The sequence below is a fragment of the Equus asinus genome, chromosome 14 (genome assembly GCF_041296235.1).
Source record: "Equus asinus isolate D_3611 breed Donkey chromosome 14, EquAss-T2T_v2, whole genome shotgun sequence".
Lineage (NCBI taxonomy): Eukaryota > Metazoa > Chordata > Mammalia > Perissodactyla > Equidae > Equus > Equus asinus.
In genome coordinates this window covers 29816372-29839361 of record NC_091803.1, presented here as the reverse complement: position 1 = coordinate 29839361, position 22990 = coordinate 29816372, and the positions used below count along the sequence as shown (strand labels likewise).

The following is a 22990-nucleotide window of genomic DNA, read 5'->3' as shown; positions in this document are numbered from 1 at the left end:
AGTTCATGTGCCAGAGCTTTACTACAGAGCACTTTCAACATAGAAATGATGGACGGATACCATCTGCTGTCAGGAGAGGACAGCAGGGGCTATATTTTTTTCTGTTAAGAAATTCAGGGCCGGCCCCATGGCCGAGTGGTTAAGTTTGCACACTCTGCTTCAGTGGCCCAGGGTTTTGCGGGTTGGATCCTGGGCGTGGACATGGCATCACTCGTCAGGCCATGCTGAGGCAGCATCCCACATGCCACAACTAGAAGGACCCACAACTAAAATATACAACTATGTACTGGGGGTATTTCGGGAGAAAAAGCAATAAAAAAAATTCATACCGATAATGGCATTATCTCCAAGCTATCTATATTACTACATGAAAAAAATATCAAAGTACAGAACAGTTCATTTGCTTGAACAAGCCTGGAATATCTCCAAGGACAGATGAGGCACTAGTAACATTGTCTCCTAGAAGGGTAATTGGGTGAGTTGAAAGAATTTCCACCTTTTTGTATTTTAATTTTGAAAAACTAACATTGAGCATAAAAAATGAAGTTTTTTCAGCTTAGAATTTTTAGAAAATGAAGATAAAACTTAAAGAAAACTCATCTGTAATTCTATGACCCAAAGATTACCACTGTTACATATGCATACAAATATCCGGGTTGTTTGGTTTTAAAACTGGACTCATATGAAAATTTAAAAGCATGGTTTTTTCATTTAGCCATAGTTCAAGGGCAGCTTTCTTCCCTAAGAGACTGCCATAGTATCTTATGGTAGACAGCTAATTTACAAGAGCCAGTCTCCCCTTTTTCTTCAGTACCCAAAGCCCAGCTTCCTGTGGTACAGCATTGTATGCAAAAATGACAATTTCTCAGCCTTCTTTGCACCTAGGTGTGGCCATGTTACTAAACAGTCTGTAAGATATGAATGGACTTATCATGTGAAACCTCCAGGAAACCTTAAGAATGTTCAGTTTTCCTTTATTCCTTCCTCCTCTCCCTTCCTGTGGCTTAGGATGTCAGCAGCTAAATCCACTGTCTTGTAACATGACACTGAGGAGCACATCCTCAGTGATCGGAGCCTGGGTCCCAAATAACTTCGTGATGCTTCTACTAGAAATGGTTCTGGAATATTTCTGGCCTTCTTTTAAATGAGAAAACAAACCGTTGTGTTTAGGCCACTATAGTATTTCCTTATTAAACAGCATGCCAGTTATTTGATTTTACTAGGAATAAACAACGAGGTAAAATGCCTCTTCTACATCTATTAAGATGATCAAATAGTTCATTTGAGTTATTACTGTGGTTAACTGCATTCCTACAAAATGCTCTGTATGGTGTATTTTTTCAATATGCTACTAGGTTTTTTTTTTGAGGAAAATTAGCCCCGAGCTAACATCTGTGCCCATCTTCCTCTACTTTATATGTGAGACGCCTACCACGGCATAGCTTTGCCAAGCGGTGCCATGTCGCAGCTGGGATCTGAACCGGCAAACCCCAAGCTGCTGAAGTGGAATGTGCGCACCCAACCGCTGTGCCACTGGGCCGGCCCCTGCTACCGGCTTTAAAGCTAATGCTTTGTCTTTGCATTCAAAAACAATAATAAAGGGTGACGTCTCAGATTTTGGTGTCAGGGTTATGCATTTTAGAATGTATAGCTTTGTTTATAAAATAAACTGAATTTTTTTTTCCTGTTGGTGGTGGTGAGGGTTTGCCAATCTTCCTCCTTTTTTGCTTGAAGAAGATTAGCCCTGAGCTAACACCTGTGCCAGTTTTCCTCTACTTTGTGTGTGGGATGCCTCCACAGCATAGCTGACAAGATTAGGTCCACACCCTGGATCTAAACCTGTGAGCCCAACTGCTGAAGCAGAGTGCACAGAACTTTAACCACTCGGCCACCGGGCTGGCCCCCTAACTGAACGGTTTATAGGAAGTGTGTTCATTCTTAGTTTCTAAGTGTTCTGTTATGGATTTCTGCTTTTGACTAGATTCAGGAATGTAATTTCAAAATGGCTAGAATTTTTTATTAGTGACTAGATTTAGGAGTGTCATTTCTAATTACTCTAATTTTTTGTTATCATTCTATCTTTGATGCTTATTATGTCTCAGTATTAATCCGAACCTCACCAAAATTTTAAATATTTGCTTTTGTTTATTTTATGAGGTAAACTTTAAATAGTTATGGACAAGTCAAGACTGTTCATGTCCTAGAAGCCAGGTGGACAGGCTAATAGCAAGCAGTAAGTGAAACTGAGTCTTAGCTAAGTGCCATGCAGTCTTGTAGTCACTTTACATATATTAACTCTCAGAACAATCCTACTCTCCACTGGGGGAGGAGTCTGAAGAGGACAGTGACCTGCCCTAGGCCACATGGCTACTTAGAGGCAGCAGGGAAGCTAAGGAACAGAGTGACAACCAAGGCTGATTTAGTAACTCCAAACTGTTAGGCTTCAGAAGAGCTCAGACTTTAAAGCCTATGGATCTGGGCCTGTAAGACTGTAGTATTTTTCTTCAATTTCAACTTTTACAATCAGAGTACTCCTCTAGAAGTGGGATGAAGTGTTCAAGAACAGCAGTCAAAGGCGCAGAATGTTTGCACATTTTAAAAGGCAAGCTTTCTCAGAATGAACATGGTATAACTGGGAATGCACTGGAGGAGGAAGGCAAAAGCCCAGACGTTTTCCTTCCAGCTCACATGAAACATGAGAACTTGGGGGCCTTAACTGCACAATGAGAGGTCTGGCTGTCTGATCTAAGGACTCTTCCCGCTTTCTCTTACTTGGCTCCACCTCTTTCCAGATGAAAAATGTCAGGTTGTACCTTTAAAAAAACAAAACCAACCATGGCTAGCATTCCAGACCACTCTGCTACGATTTTCTTAGTTAAAAAAAAAGCACTAGTTGATAGAATTTTATATTTTGGGGCTGAATAAGCACTTTCTATACTGGATATATTTAAAGAATTTATTACTTGTAAACATTGTAGTCGTCAAGCACTACTGTATTTCAGAACATCGCCTTTGCTTTCTATCTTTAATATTTGATCTCTCAATTTACATTATTTCACTTTTAATGGGTAACATTCATGTTCGTTTGGCCATTAAGTCATTTATCCTGTCTTCAACATTTACCATCTCTATAGCCCATTTACACTCAAAGAATGGCTCACAGATAAAGCAGCATTTTAGCCCAGTCTTAAATTCATTGAAGAGATGAAGGGCGAGGGGCTAACTGCAGGTATAATCAAACGGATATGAAAAATCATGGTATTATCAAAAGGTGAAAGGACTTTCTTATGGCTCTGGCAAAGTGTGTTCTATTCTTGGCAGATGATGCCAGAAGGGTAGGGAGCATACAAAGTTACAGAAGGGCATTGAATGCCAGTGTAAGCAACTTGAATTTGACTCCATAGGCTTTTAGGGGCATTAGGAAGCCATTCTGAACTTCAGCAGGGGATCAAGTCCTGCTTGATCACATCGAGGGGAAAGATGTGGTAGTATTTAGAAATAAGTTAGACAAGACAAAAGTAGAGTGGATATAGGTGGAGCAGGAATCAAGAATCCATCAAGGCTCAGAAAGATTCTTTCAAATATAAAGAATGTAGGGGGAAAGAGCGGGAGGAGGCTGAGTTCCATTCTAAGCGTCTGGAGTTTGAGCCACAGTGGAACCTCTTGAAACAGCTTGAAAATACGGATCTAACATCAGCAAAGAGATGGAAGCCTCAGACAGAGATCTAGGACCCATCTAGTGGTTAATTGCACAGATGTGCTTAGAAAAATCCAAAAGGCTAATGCCTGGGAAGACACATTTAAGGGACAGAGGAAAAACAGTCACAGAGGTAAGTCAAAAAATAGAGGTGAGCAGGGTCCAGGAAGAGGAGTTCAGGATAGGGGAAAATACTGATCATCAGTGCCAAATCTCCACCAGACATATGATGGATTTCTCTCTCCCAACCAGGACAGGAGATCCATGAGGGCAGGGACTTTTCGTCACTGCTATCCACAGTGCGCACAATAGTGCCTGGCTCACAGGAGCTGGTCAACTACTATTGTGGAGTGAATAAAAGGATAAGGGTTGGGCCTTAAGTGGTCACTGAATGTGATAATTAGAAGGCACTGATAACAAACGAGGGCCACTCTCGGGACAGCCACCCTGCTCTCCCCTTATCCTGTCCAACTCCACATAACCAGAGCGCTGCTGGGAGTCTGTCTCCCAGACAGAAGAATGTTCAGACACACACATGAGTTCACCTTTGAACTAGGGGATAAAATTCTTTCCATGTGTTAAGTCACATTCACCCATTTTTTTGTTTGTTTGTTTGAGGAAGGTTAGCCCTGAGCTAACTGCTGCCAATCCTCCTTTTTTTGCTGAGGAAGACTGGCCCTGAGCTAACGTCCGTGCCCATCTTCCTCTATTTTATATGTGGGACGCCTGCCACAGCATGGCGTGCCAAGCAGTGCCATGTCCACACCCAGGATCTGAACCCGAGAACCCCAGGCCGCCGAAGCAGAATGTGCACACTTAACCGCTGCGCCACCGGGCCGGCCCCTCACATTCACCCATTTTGATAGAAGTTCTTCACAGGCAGACATTGTCAGTATGAAGGGTACCTCTTAAAGACTGTGAAATAGGTGGAACCTATAAAAGCTATACAGAACATTTGAACATAAGAGTAATTTTAGATTAAAATGAATCTTATGTGAGTTATGCCAAATGAAGAAATCACCTCATTTATCTGTTTTATGATTTTTCACATTTGCTCAAAAATTAGCATAACTTGATGATCTTTTACAGCTCCCATCCCCACAAATTAGCATTGGTGGATTTCCAACTTTATGTAGAAAGCGAAGGATCAGACTGTAAAGTACCACATTTTGTGACAAAGAGCCCCAAACAGAGCCTTGCAGCTTCTGAGGCAGAATTCTGCCCGGACAGGTGGGCTGCTCGGATTTCACAGTCCTTCATCAGGCCATCTCAGCCAGGCTCAGCTTCCTTCTCCAACCAATCAGGCCACGCACAACTTGCAAAACCTGTACAAAGTATCTGGCACACAGTAGGTGCTAAGTATTAATTGATTATAAACCTGAATTTTCCCTTCAAACCACAAATGTAACAGAAATCCAGCTCTCTTCCGGCTTCGCTCAGATCCTCAGGGCTTCTCTCTTCACTGAGGCTCCTGTCTTCCACAGCCTTCATGAAGTCTTCCCTACTTCCTCAATCGACAACAGTTCCCTTTAGGCCGTCATCTCTAATGCAAGGGGCTTTGCATCTCCTACTTACTCAAAACTCCACAAAGAATATTTGCTACATGGGTATTTATTCAATGACTTTCTATATTTAATCACCACTGAAATCACTGCTAAGCTCTTTTCATCTCTCTTTACATCACAGTTCTTCATCTGGGATTGTGAAGTCAACAGGCAAGGGAGAACCTGTTCATTATGATTTACAATGACTGGCACGGTGTCACAATCAAAGAACTCCGAGTAAACAATTGTGGAAAAAGAGGATGAGGATGGAGATGAGGGTCCTGAGTAAGGCCCAGACAGGCTGCCCAACCCATGAAACCTGAGGCCTGAATAAGGCCTGGGATCTGCCTTCCCTCTGCCCTGGAGGGTCCATATATGGGTGATTCTAAGGCACAGTGGTGAAGGACATGATTGGCCCACCAGTTGTGGTCCTCTGGTCTAGCGGCAGCCCCTCGCCTGGAAAACAGTGCAACAAGCATTCCATTTAGAAGATCTTCCTGAACACACGCAAGCAGCATTCTCTAATGGAAATGGAGACAAGGTCTTTCTTGGAAGAGAGTGCCCCAGAAGACACTCTCTGCCCCAAGACCAACCAGGTCCCTTTTAAGGTCCCTGAGAACAGCAGCCTGGGAGCAACCAAGACTTTCAAAGGCTGACAAGGCACAGAGTGGATGAATGAAAAGATAACAAGAGATGAAAAAAAACAACAACAACTTTGGCTTATAAAACCAACCTGAGGCAGGGACATCAGCGTCCACCAACATGCAGAAACAGATACGATTGTAGCAGATGGTTATCAGAAATGCTTTAGCATTTCCCACACTGCCCACATCCCAAGCCCTGCTCTACCCTCCCTTCAACACCCCCCGCCCCTACAATACACACACACACAAACAGTATCTGCAGAATAAGTCAGAGGTTGGCATCCAGAGCCTGATGTCAGGATAAACTCTTGGCACTCTGCACTAAGTTACCGTGATTAGACCTATCTAGACAGCAAAAGTAACGTTGGCCTAAGCTTGAATGGCAGGGTCTGTCTTATGAAAAGTTAGGCTGCACCCAAGACTGCTAGGTCTGGAAAGTCTTTCACTTCTCCCACTTCGCTGAAAGGCTGTCCGCCCTGGTTGAATGTCAGCTTATACCGTAACCGGATGGGCTCCTGGGCAAAGATATAAGACGTTAAATTAGTGGGGAGCAACACAGAGACCAGCCCAGAGTAAAAGCCTTTACCCACCCAGGAGTCACCCAGTAACAGTGTATTAACTCCGCCCAAGTGAGGGCTTCAAACAACTGTATGACAGGACAGACAACTGTGTGCCTAGACCCTTTGGCACACACAAGGGTAGCCAGACCTACAGCAGTGGAGTCCTCCCACACTTTCAGTCCTGAGGTGGACGGAACACAGACCAGCGAAGGTAGAGAGACAGGCCTCGCCCTTTCAGAGGACTCTATGGTATTAGGGAGCATTTACGTCACTCCCTTGGTTCCCAGCTATGACAATCCAGTCACAGATCTTTCAACAAGCCCCGAAGGAAAACAGACTCCAGACAGGGTTAGTCCACCACCCCCTCAACCAACCGGAGAGATGAGAGCAAGACCTATACCTCTCCACCTACCAAGCTGCCTCCCTCGAGTTCAGGGGCCCCATTTCCCTGCTGCCGAAGATACCAGAACATACTTTGTGTGGATTGTCAAGCAGGAGCATCTGAGAGATCACGGCTGGAGGCATCAAAGGACTGAAGGCAGGAAGCTTGGAGCTGGATGCCGGCTGCAGCTTCACTCTCATTGACTAGTGGGGGAGAAGGAGTCAACGTGTAACTCATTCCTCACAAACGACAGCTTCAATGAGGGAGGTCAGGTGAACAAGAGAGCTTGACCTCCACCCCACCAACTGATGGAAGCATCCAAAAGACCCTGCCTTCCACACACGGAATGTACCTGAAGCTGTGTGGCCAATGGCTGGCTTCTGAGAGGCAGCATGAAGAGCGAGGGCACAGCCGGACTTGAATTCTAACTCTGCCCCGTACCAGGTCTCTGATCTTGGGCAAAATATTTAACCATCCTGAGCCTTGGACTGATTCATAAAATAGAAGAAATAGTACGTGCCCCCCAAGATTACCATGAGGATTAGAGAATTTATATCTTTATTTTTGTCTGCCTTGAATCTTCCCTTTCAGGAAGCGTGCCCCTTCCCCATTTCTTGTGATTCTGGTATGGCTGTAATCAATGGCCCCCCTACTTCCCTTGAAAAGGGGTGAACACAATACCCAAATTGGCCAGAGTTCCTCATATCCCTGAACTCAAGTTACTGGTCTAAGGTATGCAAGTAACACCAACAAGACCAATCCTAGCCCTGTCCTGGGTAATCGCTGTGCATGCCTCATGCCAGGAAAGAGCTCCTTTATGAGATAAAAAGGGCGAAGGACCGTGTAACTCTGGAGCTGTGGGCAGTCCCTTTCCTGCGGTGTGGAGAGAGTCTGTTAGAGAATATGCTCCAAAGAGGGAAAAGCAAAGTCAAGAGAGGGAAAGAGACAGATTCTTAAGGAATAATTTAAGAACCTACCTGGATCCAGCCATATCTGAAGTCAGACATTCAGGAATCCCAGTTAAATGAGCCAATAAAACTCTCATTTTATCTTAAAATACTTTGAGTGAAGATTCTGTCCCTTGCACCTAATTAACAGATAACGTCCAGCAAAGGACCTGGTGCTAAAAAATGATAGCCTTTTTTGAAAGATTCAAAGGATCTGGCCAGCAGGTGACTCACCTTTGGCACAGCCACCTGAAACATGATGTCCCATACAGGCTGGGTGGCAGTGCTCATCATGGTCAACAGCAACACCTGCACCTCTGGGTAGCCAGGGGCCGCAGTCTTGGAAAAGTGGAGCAGAATTCTAAATCCATTCCGGTCATACACGATGATAGGAGGCAGGCTGCCTGGTAGAGAAGGACCCAGCCAAAAGGGTTAGCACTAGTAGAAACAACACTGACAGTCAGGCCTGAAAGAAATGCGCACATGACCACCGAATGCTGCTGTTTCTTCAGGGCGAACAGCTCGAGGACTTAACCCTTCACGCCACCCTTAGTCCAAGTGCAGTTCCTCATGGCTTCAGCTGGACTCCTCTGACCTCCAAAGTGATCTTTCCCCAGCAGCCAACCATTCTAAGCATATTACCAGTTTTTTAAAAAAATAACATTCTTTGGGGCCAGCCCCGTGGCCGAGTAGTTAAGTTCACGCGCTCTGCTTCGGCAGCCCAGGGTTTCGCCGGTTCAGATCCTGGGCATGGACATGGCACCGCTCATCAGGCCACAGTAAGGCAGCACCCCACATGCCACAACTAGAAGGACCTGCAACTAAGATATACAACTATTTATGGGGGGGGGGCCGTTTGGGGAGATAAAGCAGAAAAGGAGCAAATTGGCAACAGTTGTTAGCTCAGGTGCCAATCTTTAAAAATAAATAAATAAATAAATAACATTCTTTTGAGGCAGATATAACTACGATTAAAATAATGTATGAACATTATAGAAAATACCGGATATCATAAAGAATGGAATAAAAATACCCTTAGTTCTACCCAGAAATAAGCACTGCTAACATTTGAGCTTCTTTTTTTTTTTTTTTTTTTCCTTTTTCTCCCCAAAGCCCCCCAGTACATAGTTGTGTATTTTTAGCTGTGGGTCCTTCTAGTTGTGGCATGTGGGATGCCGCCTCAGCATGGCTTGATGAGCAGTGCCATGTCCATGCCCAAGATTCAAACTGGCAAAACCCTGGACCGCTAAAGCAGAGCGCGCAAACTAACCACTCGGCCACGGGGCCAGCCCCGTGAGGTTGTTTTTTCTGGTCTCTTTTGTATGACCACATACACACAACACCTCTTATATTTAGTTTTGCAAAACTGTAAAGACAGTAGATCTCTTCAAATTAATAGGTTTAATGACGTTCCGATGGAAATCTTAAAGGGATTGTTTTAATTTAGCTACAAGATGATTCTAAGGTTAATTTAGGGAAAAAAAATACAAGAAACTGACCACTAAAAAAGAGGGAGGTAGCACTATTTGCATTAAGAAATACTCGAACACGTACAAAATTGCAATTCAAGCAAAGTGATATAAAACAGAGCATACAAAACACACCCAAATATAAGAATTTAACACATTAGGAACATATATTTCAAAATCAGTGGCTGATTCAATAAATGGCAGTCAACTGACTAACCAACTGGAAAAAAATTTAATGAAGATCTTTATCTCATGCCAAACATCACTTATCAAAATGCACATGAAAAAAATATAGTTTAACAATGAAACTGTCAAAGCTTTAGAAGACTGAAAACACCCATGAGGTAGGTGGTGAGGATACGGGAGAAGACGCGACCTTTCTGGAAGGGAACTTGGTAACGCAGATCAAAATTTTAAATGTCTATGCTCAACAGTTCCACTTTTAAGAATATATCCTAATGAAATACTCAGGAAAGTTTTAAAAAAATGGGTTTCCAAAGATGTTCACTGTAGCATTGTTTTTAACAAGCAAAAAACTAGAAACAAATTATCCTCCAGAAAGAAACTGAATAAATGACAGTACATCTACTTAGTGGTAAAATGTACAGATTCATCAAAAATAAAATCAAGGTATTGAAGAAAAATTAAGAGCATAAAAATGCTATGGCTTATAGTAAATAAAGCAGAATATAAAACAGTCTATATATACAACAGTGCCAATTTATTAAAAAACGTATGTACAGACGTATACGACAAGAAAATCCATTAAGACTAACAGAACTTCCATCTGTGGGTGTTAAGGGTAAAGACGATTTTAATTTTCTGGTCGATCTTTTCTAAAACTTCTACATTGAACATGTATTTATTTGCTTTTAATTTTCTTTACTTTGTTTTGTAATAATTTCAGTTTTGTAACTTTTTATAAATCTATCAGGAAGAATTCCCACAGACCCTTCACCCAGCTTCCTCAAATGTTAACATTTTGTATAACCACTGTATAATTATTGAAACCAGGAAATTAACATTGAACATATATTAAGTCAAAATTAATAAAGTGTGCCAAGGGTTCCCACTCTTACTGATTGTTTAAATTCCTGTGCCTGGTTCCGGGGCCCTCTGCAATCTGACCTCAGCACACCAGGCCCTAGATCTGAAGACCCTGCTGCTTCCTGCTCACACACTAGTGTGCTGACCGCAGGCAGTCACCTTACTGAGCTGGGCCTTCAGTTTCCTTTCCCTTGTAAGGGAATGATATCTACTCTCCTGCTTTAACGAGGATCCCTAGAGGAAGAGGATCACCAGCCTGATTCTTCTTTTCCTTCTAATTCCATCACTTCTGAGTTATCTGAGGCCACACTGAACATTCCCTTCTTGAATTCCAAATGAATGAACATCATGTCCCTAAGTAGACTCAATACACCTAATTAAATTCTGCTTGTCAATGGCGTTCAGTGTCAACCTCAAGAGAAAACTTTAAGAAGAATATTAGTTAAGAGACCATGAAGCCACCTGTTTATCCTCTGCCCCCAGGCAAAATCTCCACCACTCATTTTCCCCAGTTTAAGAGCCACTCCTACCAATCCTGAGTGGATAAAACTGAGCATCTAATAGAGAGAAAGAAAGAAAAAAAAAAGGTGAAACTCTACTTACTGGGCTTAACAGACTCCAAAGGGACAAAGACTTGAGCCAGAGGTGTATTCTGGGAAGACGGGGAAGGAGCCAGTGGGCCAGCCTCCCAGGACCAACCTGGAGAGGACTTAGTACCTGGTGGCACTTCCTTGGGGATACTTTTCTGTGGAATATAATTCCTGCAAAGAAATAAAAATATCAAAACTAATAAAAATTGTAGAGAATTCCAGGAATCTGATTAGGCTTTCTGAAGAACAAGGAAGAGGAAAAAAAAGAAAGATATATGTGCATGTGTATGAGTGTGTATTTTAGAGGAATATATGACTTTAAACAAGTAATCTAATCTACGCCTCAGTTTTCTCACCTGTAAAATGGGAATAATCTAGTATGTACCTCATAGGGTTGTTATAAGAATTACATGAGAAAATGTATGAGAAGCACTTAGCAGAGTGTGTACACATAGTTAGGACCCAATAAACTAGAGCTATTATTATTAAGGTAACATCATGGTTGTCAGGCAGTCTCTGACAAGAAGTAGCTCAGTCAGGCTGTTTCCCATACATGATCACCAGAGTAAGGTAAGCTAGGAAGATAACAAAAATCACACCAACCCCTTCAATCACACTTCCTTATGATTTTGTCCATCTGAAATACAAATTGAAAACATTTTTGGAAAACTAAAGTCCATCAGAACTAACCCACCAAAATTACATTACTGGCCCCTGTCAAGTGGTTACAAAAAGTGCCCCCTATGGGTGCAAACAGGAATGACCTCCCAACACATGTCCATTTCTGCCAGAGCCCTGTGGTCTCCACTAGGGACATGGACCCTCTCAGGCTAGTGGGGGAAGGCAAACTGCTCCAACCTTTCCAGAGGTAAAGACACAGGATTGATGAAAATGTATTTACACTCATACTTGAAAGCACTTCTACCATTAGGAATCTGTGCTATATAAACATTCCCCCAGGTGCCTCCAAACTGGAAGCCATGTAAATATCTACAAGAGGGAAATGATTAAATCTATGTATATTATATGTATATGAAGTGTACAACTAATAGAAAGAATGAGGCAAATTTATATAAACTAATAGGAAAATGTGTCAAAGATATGTGACATGAAGAAAACCACATTGGAGTAGAGTTTATAAATTATGATCCTGTTTGTGCAAAAACAAGCCAGAGTAACACATTACTACACGTACAGAAAAAACAGCAAAGAAGGAACATTTAACATTGTCTTTAGGGAGTGATATTTGGGATTTTCTATACTACATATTTCTCTAGTGATCAAATTTTGCTTAACTTCAAATTACACTGTAATCAGGGAAAAAAAACAACCTATAAACACCAAAAACATCCTCTTCCTCTCTGCTGCTGCTCCTTAAACAAACCCCTTTTCAGAGGTCCTGACTGAGGATGGGGAGGAAAAGGAGAAGAGGGGAAGCACACACTGAACTTCTGGTAGGGAGGAAGAAGGTCAGTGGGGAGGGAGGCGTCTGGCCGTCTTAGAGAGGCATCGCTGGGCCCTTCCGCCTGGCCCTCATGCACCGGGCATTGACGGCACACAGGAGTCACCCTTCTACTCCCCTTGCCCACGAGACTCACAGAGGACCTGGAGATGGCTGTGGGGAGAGGAGATCCAACAAGTTCCTCTCTGCGGAAGGGCTCTGAGCACCACCACCTGGCAGCGTGCTGGCGGCAGGGTTCTTCTTTTCCTCGCAGCAGTTCTGACCGGCAACCTGTTAAACCAGATGTGGCTAAAATAAGGCCAGGGTATGAATGCCATGAGCCATGGTGACACCATGGCACAGCTCTCCTGAGCCCGCTAAAGCCACTGCTCCCAGGCTTACTACATTTCCTGGGGCAGGAGGAGACAGAAAGGGCAGGAGAACCCATGACCCCTGAACAGACCTTTAATGGAGCCTGGATGTCCCTGAAGACAGTAAGGATATGAGGAGAGGAAAAAGATGTCTCCCTCTGAGGGTTCTCGACAGTGGAGGTGAGGAACAGGCTTTAGACCTTCCACTCCACAAGTGCCACCAGGCTGTGCTGTAGTCCCACCCTCCTTGCGCCTCCCCTCTCAAGCAGCGCTGCCCTCATGAAGGTATGTTTGAGGGACCTCCCCTCCCCTCTCTGGCCCCTAGGAAGAGCTTCCTTACCTTGGTGGTAACTGGAACATCACTGAGTCCTGTAAGGAAGGAACAGAGTGAGAAGCACACCAGTTAACTCTACTTGATATGAGCTGGAGATCAAAACCATGCCCACCCTTTCTAGAACATTTAGAGAGCCTACACAAAGTAAATTACCCAGAGTCATTCAACTCATCCATGCAACTCTGAGACTAAGCACAAAGAGGACCTCTGAACTTCCCGGTATACCTAGTTCCCTCTGAAAACAGGCATATTCTCCCCGAAGGAAACCAGCTTACTCACTCTCCCTGGGAGTCAGGATCATTCTGTGCTCCCCCCAAACACCCACCCTTACCTAAGGATGCCAGGTCCTGATGAAGTAAAGATGGTGCCACAGTCCCAGCTTGCTCAGATCCATTGTCCAACTCCAAGTCAATTAGGGGACAGTTCTTCATGCAGCCTGTTGGATTCTGAAAGACTAGGAAACAGGAAAATCAGTCAGTCAGAATGAGAGGAAAGCCTCCTTAAAGCCTGTCAGCTCCCTAGGGCCTCCTCCCAAAAGACATCACATGGCCCCACCCTCAACACACCCCCACAAGAACCCCGATGCACAGCCTGAGCTGGCATCTGGAGTATGGGAGACCAGAGGACTGTCTTCCCACCCCAGCAATCACAGAGTCCTCCTCTAAAGGTCCATTTGACCTGGAAAGTGGCGAGCTGACTTCTCTAGCTCAGAGGCCTTTTGAGGTTTCTGACCACAGTTAATCAGAATCACCTAGAGTGCTTGATAAAAATGCAGATCCCCAGGCCTAGCTCCAAGCACTCTTGATTCAGAAAGTCCAAGTCAGGGACCTAAGAATCTGCATTTTAACCAGTATTCCAGATGATTGTGCCATAGCTAGCCTGGCACTAGGAATCACTGAAGAAACCAGTTTTTTTTTTGGTCTCCAGCTTCCTTAGGCACTCATGAGAGGAGGAACCCAAACCTGGGCACAAAATAGCTGTCTGCTTCTGTTTATAGCCAAAGCTAGGGTCCAGCCTGGCAGTCAATTCATAACAACATATATGGCAGAGGCCGCGTATATAAAACCAGTTTTCACAGGAAAGGGAAAACAGGACAAATTCTCTCATTTCTATACCATAACCCAGAATATTCTGAGGATCCATTTCTTTTCTGGGATTTGCAGGTGGCCCCAAGGCAGAGGACATGGAGAGTTTCTTGGCACATACCTCTGGAGACAGGTATGTCTCCCAGTGAGCTGGTCATGGTGTTCCCAAAGATGACACGGCCCTCCATCACCTGTTTGTACAGCAGAACTCCCTGGGTAAGGAGGTCATTTGCCTGGAGAATCTCCGCTGAAGAATGAGAGAAAAACCAGAAGCCCCTGGTTTAGCTACCAACAATCTCAGTCTTGAAGCCACTGCACAAAGCAGCTGTCACCTGACTCTACCAGGTTCAGTACATCCACGCCTCCTGCCCCAGATCATGTGATCAGGCCCCTCTCGGACCTGGGCACTCAATCCTTGAACTTCAGCACTTCCAGTTCTCAGAGTGTAGGAGGAACCAAATTCTCCCACCTTCTATGTACTGTCCAACATGATAGCCAACACTTGAAATACGGCTCTTTCAACTCAAGTAAAACTTTAATTTAAAATTAAAACTGAAAGCTGTTTTGTCAATGTGGATGTGGATATTAAAAGAATTTTTTGGTACTTAATTCAGTTATCAGAAAGCTTTTAACTGCGTAGGGAACAAGTTGGTAGACGAACCTACTTTTTTCACCCATAAATTTTATAAAATCTAAATACAGATCACTAAGTATTCCTGATGAAAATCTGGCATCCAAATCGAAATGTCCCATAAATATAAAATATGCACTGGATTTCAAAAACTTCATGAGCATCTCACGGTCTGGTGAGCCTGCAAAAAAAATCTCTCCCAAGAGAGAAAAAGAACAGCAATAGGACCAGGGGCCACGCAGAACAGCGCAGGCCAAGGCGCCGGGCAACTTCAAGGGTGACCAACTCTTTATCTCCTGCCCGTATTTTAACTGTGGATGGAGGTTGCAAACTGATAATATGGGGGTGAAATCACCAGGCAGTGTTTTACTTGGCATGTGCACGTTGCTTAAAAATTTAAATTTGATTACCTTTGACCTCATTGCAACCAGAGAAAATAATGCGTTCAGACAAAAATAACATCACAAAACAAGCAGATACTCTGGGACTCCTGAATGCCACCTATGAAGTATTCTTGCTCCCTTGCCTCCATCCCAATTGAACCTGAATCTGATCAAGACCCCTGATACAATTTATAAGAAAATCAGGAATTTATAAGAAATACTAGGAACAGAGAAACACGTGAAATACCATACGGGATGCCACCAGAAAATTTAGACCAAGGGAAACTCTATAAGTCAAAGGACATATTTTCCATGTAAGAAATAAAAAGGAAAGATGAAGAATGGGGGATTCTTAAGAAATATCAACCAATTACAAAGTATGGCTTTTGTTTTTGAGTCTGATTTAGAAGACACTGTTTAAAAAAAAGGGAGGGATGGTTAGCAGGAGATGGTTAGAGAGAGAAATATCCAGGGAAATCTGAATACTGAATGACTATTTGATTACTCTGAAATGTTTACAGTTTGCTTCAAAATAGAATGAGATGAGCAGCACAGATAAATAAGATCAAAAGATTGGCAACAAGTTGGTAATTCTTAACAACAGGTGAAGAGTACATGGGATTTATTCTACTACTGCTCTTTATGTGTTTTGATATAAACACATAAAATATATGTGTTTCTATAATAAAAAGTTTAAAATACTGTAATATCTGTATACAAGTATTAAAATTCTCCACTGTTCCTGCCATTGTCCCTTCCACCCCTCAGCCTGCCTCATTTAGTCACCCACCCAGCCCCTGAAGGCATCTAAGTTGGTGAAACCTTGGAAATGCACCACTGACAGCTGTTTTTTGGAATTCTGTGGATGTTTAGCCTTTCTTCAAGCCTTCAGTGGTATCTTCTCTTTCTTCTGTCTCCCTCACATCCAATTTACATGGTAAATTTCCACTCCTTTCTATGCTTTCAGATCTGCTGCTGATTTCTTGCTCAAGCCTAGATTCTTCTGGAAATCAGCTCTAAGTCAACACAGGCCATGCCTTTCCCAAGCCCCAGTCATCATAAAACCTAAAGTAGATTCTGTCTTGTTCTGGCACCACAGTAACCCAACAGGAAGTACCAGGTCCGTTTTGCACTCAGGGGTGCTTCTATGCCTAGGGAAATGAAACTGTTACCAAGAGCATCGTCGTCGTCAGTGGTGTCACTCGCCAGCCGGAAGAGGGTGGGCCGAAGCTTTTCACACCTTTCATACACAACCTGGGAAAACAGAGCTTGGTTTCACGACACACACCCAGGACCCACAGCAAGGCACCAGGTGCCTTCAAAAAGCACGCAGACCCAGGACCCACAGCAAGGCACCAGGTGCCTCCAAAAAGCACGCAGCAGAGTCTGGGGCTTCAGTTCTCAGTCTGCCCCAAATTCAAGACTGCAGGTTCTCTGAAGTAAGACAGCAGGTATAGTTTCAGAAAAAGTCTAGGCAACAATTATGTCTTTTTAAAATAGTTAAAAAGGTGACAAAAGACCTTAGCTCAGAGAAGAACCTACCAGCTCAGTGCGCTCAGCATTCTCTCTTCTTCAAGCTCCTTTCCCCTGATGCTCTAGAACAGCTTTAACAATGGGATGACCCCCATGGAGGCCTGCAGGGACTACCCTGCTTTAAAACTAACACCCAGGGGCCGGCCTGGTGGCACAGGGGTTAAGTGCACACGTTTCGCTTCTCGGCGGCCTGGGGTTCACCGGTTCAGATCCCGGATGCGGACATGGCACCGCTTGGCATGCCATGCTGTGGTAGGCGTCCCACATATAAAGTAGAGGAAGATGGGCAAGGATGTTAGCTCAGGGCCAGTCTTCCTCAGCAAAAAGAGGAGGATTGGCAGTACATGTCAGCTCAGGGCTAATCTTCCTCAAAAAAAACAAAACTAACACCCAAACTTCCCATCCAACTGTTGTCTGATGCCAGTATTCCTTTTTCAACACTCCCACGATTCCGCCACAGCTTCTCCCAGAACTAAACCTCAGGCCCTGCAACATCATCTGGGACATCTCATTTTCCTCGTCCCAGGGAGAGTGCTCTAGACAATTTTACTCTCCATATGCTGTTAAGGAAGATGGACAGCTCCTGTACACCTTAGGCTTCCTTCCTTGCAAAGCCGCTCAATTAACTAATTTAACACTCCAGGCCTCCCTCTGACAGTATAGCCTCTCCTTTCTCCCCAGACCGTAGGCTGGGGAAATGACATATCTTGATTGTCATTGGTGAGTCTGCGAGAGGAAGCAGGAAGGAGCCCCTTCCTCCCGCCTTGCTTTGAGAGTCCCTGCCTACGGGGAAGCTTGCATTCAGCTGTGCTCCCACCTGCTGTAAGTTTTAAAGAAGGAAGCCCCCAGTGGGGAACCAGTGGTGTGCCAGCACCGTCTGAGGTGGAAGGTAAACCTGCCGATTCTAGGGTTCAGTATTAGGAAACCACTTGCCAGGACTTAACTGCCACATTTTCCCAAGTCAGCTTTATTCATTATAAAGATGAAGTTTCGTTTCCTGCAGCATGTCTCTTGTCCCGTGGCTGGCTTTCATCTTGAGTGGGGAAGCTCTGGCGCAACCTCAGCACGCGGTATCAGCTTTGGAGTGCTGCCTGGCCCGAGCCCACCAATGCTTCTGAGTACTGTCCCATCCGGCCACAGAAGCAGCTCGGGATGATCTTCTCTACAACTCTACCCAACCGCAGTCATAGCTGACCAACCTGGGGTGATACATGAGCCAAGCTGCCCAAACGGATTTCTCTCTCAGGAATCTGGAATTGGGAAAGGCACCAGTTCGTTTCTACCACCCTTGTGAAATGGAAGGACAGGTAAACCAAGGAGCTATGCGAAGGCTGTCTCTCCTATGCAGACAAGCATAAAAAGCTGGAATGCAGAGAGACAAGATGGATGTAGCCTACAGAAGGAGGCAGAGAGTAGAGCGCCAAAGAGAGACTAAGAATGTCTGCCTCAGACAGCATTTCAGTACCACTACCATCTGTCTGCACTAGGTCGTGGTATCTTAGACATAACACCAAAAGCACCAGCAACGAAAGAAAAAAATAGATCAAGAGAACTTCAAAATTAAAAACTCACTTCAAAAGATATTGTCAAGACAGTGAAAAAACAACCCGCAGAATGGGAGAAAACTGTCTGATAAGGGACCTGTATCCAGGATATATGAAGAACTCTTACAACTCAAAAATAGAAAGACAACCCAATTAAAAATGGGCAATGGATTTGAACAGACATTTCTCCAAAGATGATATATAAGTGGCCAATAGAAACATGAAAGAAAGCTCAACGTAAGCCACCAGGGAAATACATATCAAAACCACAATCAGATACGACTTCACACTGACGAGGATGGCTATTATCAAAAAGACAGACAATAACAAGTGTTGGCAAGATGTGGAAAACTGGAACCCTCATACATTGCTGGTGGGATTGTAAAATGGTGCAACAATTTGGCAAACAGTTTGGAAGTTGCTCAGAAAGTTAAACAGTTACCAAATGACTCAACAATTCTACTCTAGGCATATACCCAAGAGAATTAAAAGCTAACATTCACACAAAAACTTGTACATAAATGTTCATAGCATTATTCATTATAGTCCAAAAGTAGAAACAACCCAAACGCCCAACTGGTGAATGGATAAACACGACGTGATGCAGCATGATGCAGTTTGCACAGAAGCCAAAACATAATAATGTATACCTGAGATTTATACAACGTTATAAAGCAACATGACCTCAGTAAAAAAATAAATAAAACTACCCAAAAAACCACAAAAGTGATGTCGCCACACAATGGAATGTTATTCAGCCATAAAAAGGAAGGAAGTATTGATAGATGCTACTAGATGGATGAACTTTGCAAACATTATGCTAAGTGAAAGAAGCCAGACTCAAAAGATCACATATTGTATAACTCTATGCAACGTCCAAAGAGGCAAATCCACAGACACAGAAAGGAGATTAGTGGTTACCAGGAGCTGGGGGAGGAGGGTGAGGGCGGAGGGGTCTGCTAATGGGCATAGGATTTCTTTCAGGGATGATTAACGTGTTCTAGTTAGATAGTGACGGTTGCTTTTATGTTGTGTGAATTCTCAAAAAAGGTGTTATTAAAAAAATCAAGGTGTGGAGGAACTAGAATTCTCATACACTGCTGTTAGGAACATAAAATAACACAACTACTTTGGAAAACAACTTGGCAATTTCTTTAGAAGTTAACTACACACAGCATATGACCTAGCAACCCCACAACTAGGCATTTACCCGAGAGAAAGGACGATGGTCACACAAACTCCTGTATATAATCACCCAAAGCTGGAAAAACTCACATAGCCATCAACAGATGAATGGATATACATATTGTGGTCCATGCATACAACAGAACACCACTCAGCAATAAAGAGGAATAAACTCCTGATACACACAACATGAAAGGATCTCAATTATGCCGAGGGGGAGAAGCCAGACACTCCACCCCCTAAAAATGAGAGGGCACATACTGCATCATTCCATTTATACAAAAGTCCAGGAAACAGAAACTAATCAGAGCCAGACAGCAAATCCATGGCTGCCCAGGGACAGGGAGGAGGGAGGGATGACCGAGGGGCACGAGGAAATTTTGCGGGGTGAGGGACATGTTTACTATCTTGATTGAGGGGATGATGGCTTCATGCGCGTAAACATGTCAAAACATCATACATGCTTTAAATATGTGCAATTTCTAGCACGTGAGTTATACTCAGTATATTATACTTGAATTTGTTTATTTTATTTTTTAAAAAGAGTACCTGCAAGGCCTCCTGGTCGGGTGGGGCCTGCCCCGGCCGGCGGTACATGCTCAGCATATCCTGCAGCACCTTCACATGGCTCCGTACTTCCTCCACAGCGCTGACTCTCTTGGACACCTTGTCTGATTTTTCTTGTTCCTTTTGAAAGGAATCAGAGGATGGAAGTGAGGGAGCAGAAGCCCTAGATACAGCCTGAACAAGGGACGGGAAAGGGGCACTGCACTGTGGAGAGCTCAGGGAAGGCACCAGAACACTGAATGAATGGGAGTGCACACCCAGTGAGAGAAGGAAGTGCTCAAAGCCCAGAACTCCCAGCAAACCCAGTGCAGTCTGGGGACCTAGTGATCTACTCCTTTGTACCACCAGCCTGAATCCCTCTGAAAAACAGACTCCCAAACACGGCGACACTAATACCCGTCACTGGGACAGAAATGAGTGCCTCTGAAATGCTTTGAGCTCCTAGACAAGAGTACTTGGGAAGTTCACAGCATGGTTTCTACTTTTAGTCACCGTCTTGCTGCCCTTCAGGGGCCCACGGCTGTTACCCAGTTCAGGGCTAGGAGGCCATCCCTTCTCCCAGCCAACTGTGCACATACACATATATATCCAGCCCTGTCAAATGCTGCTTCTGCAGAACCCATTGGGAAAACGCCCACCTCCTTGACCAAATTCTTGATCAGCCGGTTTGCAGCCTGAAGATCCTCAGGGTGGTTGCTCTTCAGAAGCCTTGTCAGAAGCTGAAGAATGAACAAGAGTAGGTACAACTAATTCCCTCTGTGTGAGATGACCCAGAGTAGTAGCATCAGCAAGAGAAGAATTAACATGAATAGGAAGAGCTTGCACATTTGATATGCATTATCTCATCAAATCCTTGGAGTGACTCAAAGATGTAGACATGATGACTATCCCCACAGGTCACCAGTTTTCAATGGGGGAGGGAGGTGGGTATAATCCCCCCAGGGGACATCTGGCTAAGTCTGGAGACATTTTTGGTTGTCATAACTGGGGATGTTACTGGCATCTAGTGGGCAAAGGTGAGGGATATTGTAAATATCCTACAGTGCACAGGACAGCCCCAAACAAGAAAATTACCTGCCCCAAAATATCAATAGTGCTGAGGTTGTTCTGGACCATGTACTCTGATATGACAGACTTGGCCATCGTGTTCACTTCATTCCCAATGCCTGTCAGAACGCCTGGCACATAGGAGTCAATCTTTGTTGGATGGATGGCAGGAAAGTTGGGGATACTGAGCCCCAGAGAGTATTAGTAGCTTGCCCAAGGTTGACAGAGGATTCTATCTTTCTCCAAAGTCTATGCCATACCTCCTCCCTAGCTCCTCCACCCTCTGCAATTGTAGGCACCAGTAGGAGAGGAGCCAGAGAGAAAGGAAGCCCAGAACCTAGTACAGCCCTGCTCATTCTGCCCACAGTGAGCCACTGAGCATCAAGATCCAAGGGAAGGGTACAGCTGAGAAGCGCAGTTGGAAGGCAGAAGGTATCAAAGAGTGACGTATACAAGGCCTGGAGCTTTCCCAGTACTACACTTACCAGACCCTGTGAGTGACCAAGAACAGTAAAGACCCAAAGCACTGCCACCACTAGTGCTCAAGGACCCTTCCCCCATTCAGAGGCACTCGAAAGTCACCCCTGGGTGTTGGCCTAGGTTTTTACCACCTTCCTTTTCCCTTCCCTCTCCTTTCTGATGTCTGAGGAGCAACAATTCTGGGAGGCAGTAGTGGAAGGGAAATAGTGGGATCAGGTTTATTGGCACTAAAAAAGATCTCAGCCAACATGCAACCAATTCTTTCCTCTCCACCATCCCCCATCACACATACACTGGATATGACGGACCATCCGCACGACTCACTTTGGTTATCCTTCTGAACCTTCTTTCCCTCAGAAACACTTGTATAGATAAGGTGGCAGGTACAGAGACCACAGCATTTATTATTTGGCCCGTCCACAAACAAAACATCCAGACCTTATGTTACCTCACTTGTAAGAAGCTGCTCCAGAGGGAATTCACTAAGCTGCCTCCCCACATTGTCCCATACTTTGGTTCAGGGATCAGAGGACATTCCAGGGGACATTTCCAGAGAGTCCTTAAAAGAAGGGGTCTGGTCAGACTCCAGGGAGGCCAAGGTCAGAAGGAGTTCCTTACCTTTGACTTTTCTTCATCAGCATCAAAGATGGAGCTCTTGGGCCAGGGAGAAGGCGGGGGCAAGATTTTATCCACTGGTAGTTTAGGGTCTTGCTTTATTATTCCTAAAACATGCAATTTGTGAAGTTAAGATACTGATAAGGGTACCCATTGACTTGAGCAGGATCCAGTATAAAGTCCAGAAACCCATGGTTCCTGATGTCCCACTAGGAAAACACTGTCAGCAACCTTAAAGGGATACACCCAGGGTATGATCAAGGTTCCACATCCTCTCTTAGGAGAATCCAAGGAACCACTACAAAGACAGGGACACCACAGCCAACTAAGAGCAGAACCACACCCTAAGGCTAGCGGTCTAGGGGCCTTCTGCTGTAAAAATATTGATGACGTTATGTAGGTATGTAACCTCCCAGGGCTCAGAAATTACTGCAGGATCCCTGACACTCCTAAGAACAGTAAATGAGTGCACATGACAGGAAAAAATAGTCCATTCTGAACACTAGTTCCTTCCACAGAGCCCAAGAGAAAAGGAACATGGAATCCCAGCTTCCACACAGGACATAGTAAGGCACGGACTGTATCACTCCAACCCTGACAACAACACAACACTGGACAACCCGCAAATTCACAGCTTTGCCTGAATCCACCAGAGAGCTGAGATCGCAGGGCAATAACAACTCACCTGAAATCTAAGGAAAAACTGCTTCCAAGGAGAGATGGGAGGCAACAATAACACAAATAATTCAGCTAAAAGCTTTTAAAAGTTGCTTACAGGCCGGTGAGCTAGCAAGAGAATACAGAACCTCTGCGGTCTGCAACACAAGAGGAATAGGCACTTCTCCAGGTGCTCACAAAGAGAGAATGGGAAAGGCCTCAAGTCCCACCTAAATC

General features: G+C 44.3%; 1 protein-coding gene across 2 annotated transcripts in view; it reads right to left on the bottom strand.

Annotated features, from left to right (window-relative positions):
- Positions 1–3006: 3006 nt before the first annotated feature.
- Positions 3007–22990, bottom strand: part of GGA2 (golgi associated, gamma adaptin ear containing, ARF binding protein 2) — a 33307-nt gene continuing 13323 nt past the window's right edge. For both annotated transcript variants that reach the window (XM_044746709.2, XM_070484690.1), the window contains exons 6-17: positions 22100–22203; positions 20593–20673; positions 19937–20074; positions 16298–16379; positions 14233–14358; positions 13358–13480; positions 13033–13061; positions 12479–12612; positions 10894–11051; positions 8009–8178; positions 6920–7030; positions 3007–6400 (exon numbers count right to left, since the gene is read on the bottom strand). In XM_044746709.2, the coding sequence (XP_044602644.2) occupies positions 6290–6400; positions 6920–7030; positions 8009–8178; positions 10894–11051; positions 12479–12612; positions 13033–13061; positions 13358–13480; positions 14233–14358; positions 16298–16379; positions 19937–20074; positions 20593–20673; positions 22100–22203 (1367 nt within the window). In that variant the 3' untranslated portion in view covers positions 3007–6289. The remainder of the gene's footprint in view (positions 6401–6919; positions 7031–8008; positions 8179–10893; positions 11052–12478; positions 12613–13032; positions 13062–13357; positions 13481–14232; positions 14359–16297; positions 16380–19936; positions 20075–20592; positions 20674–22099; positions 22204–22990) is intronic.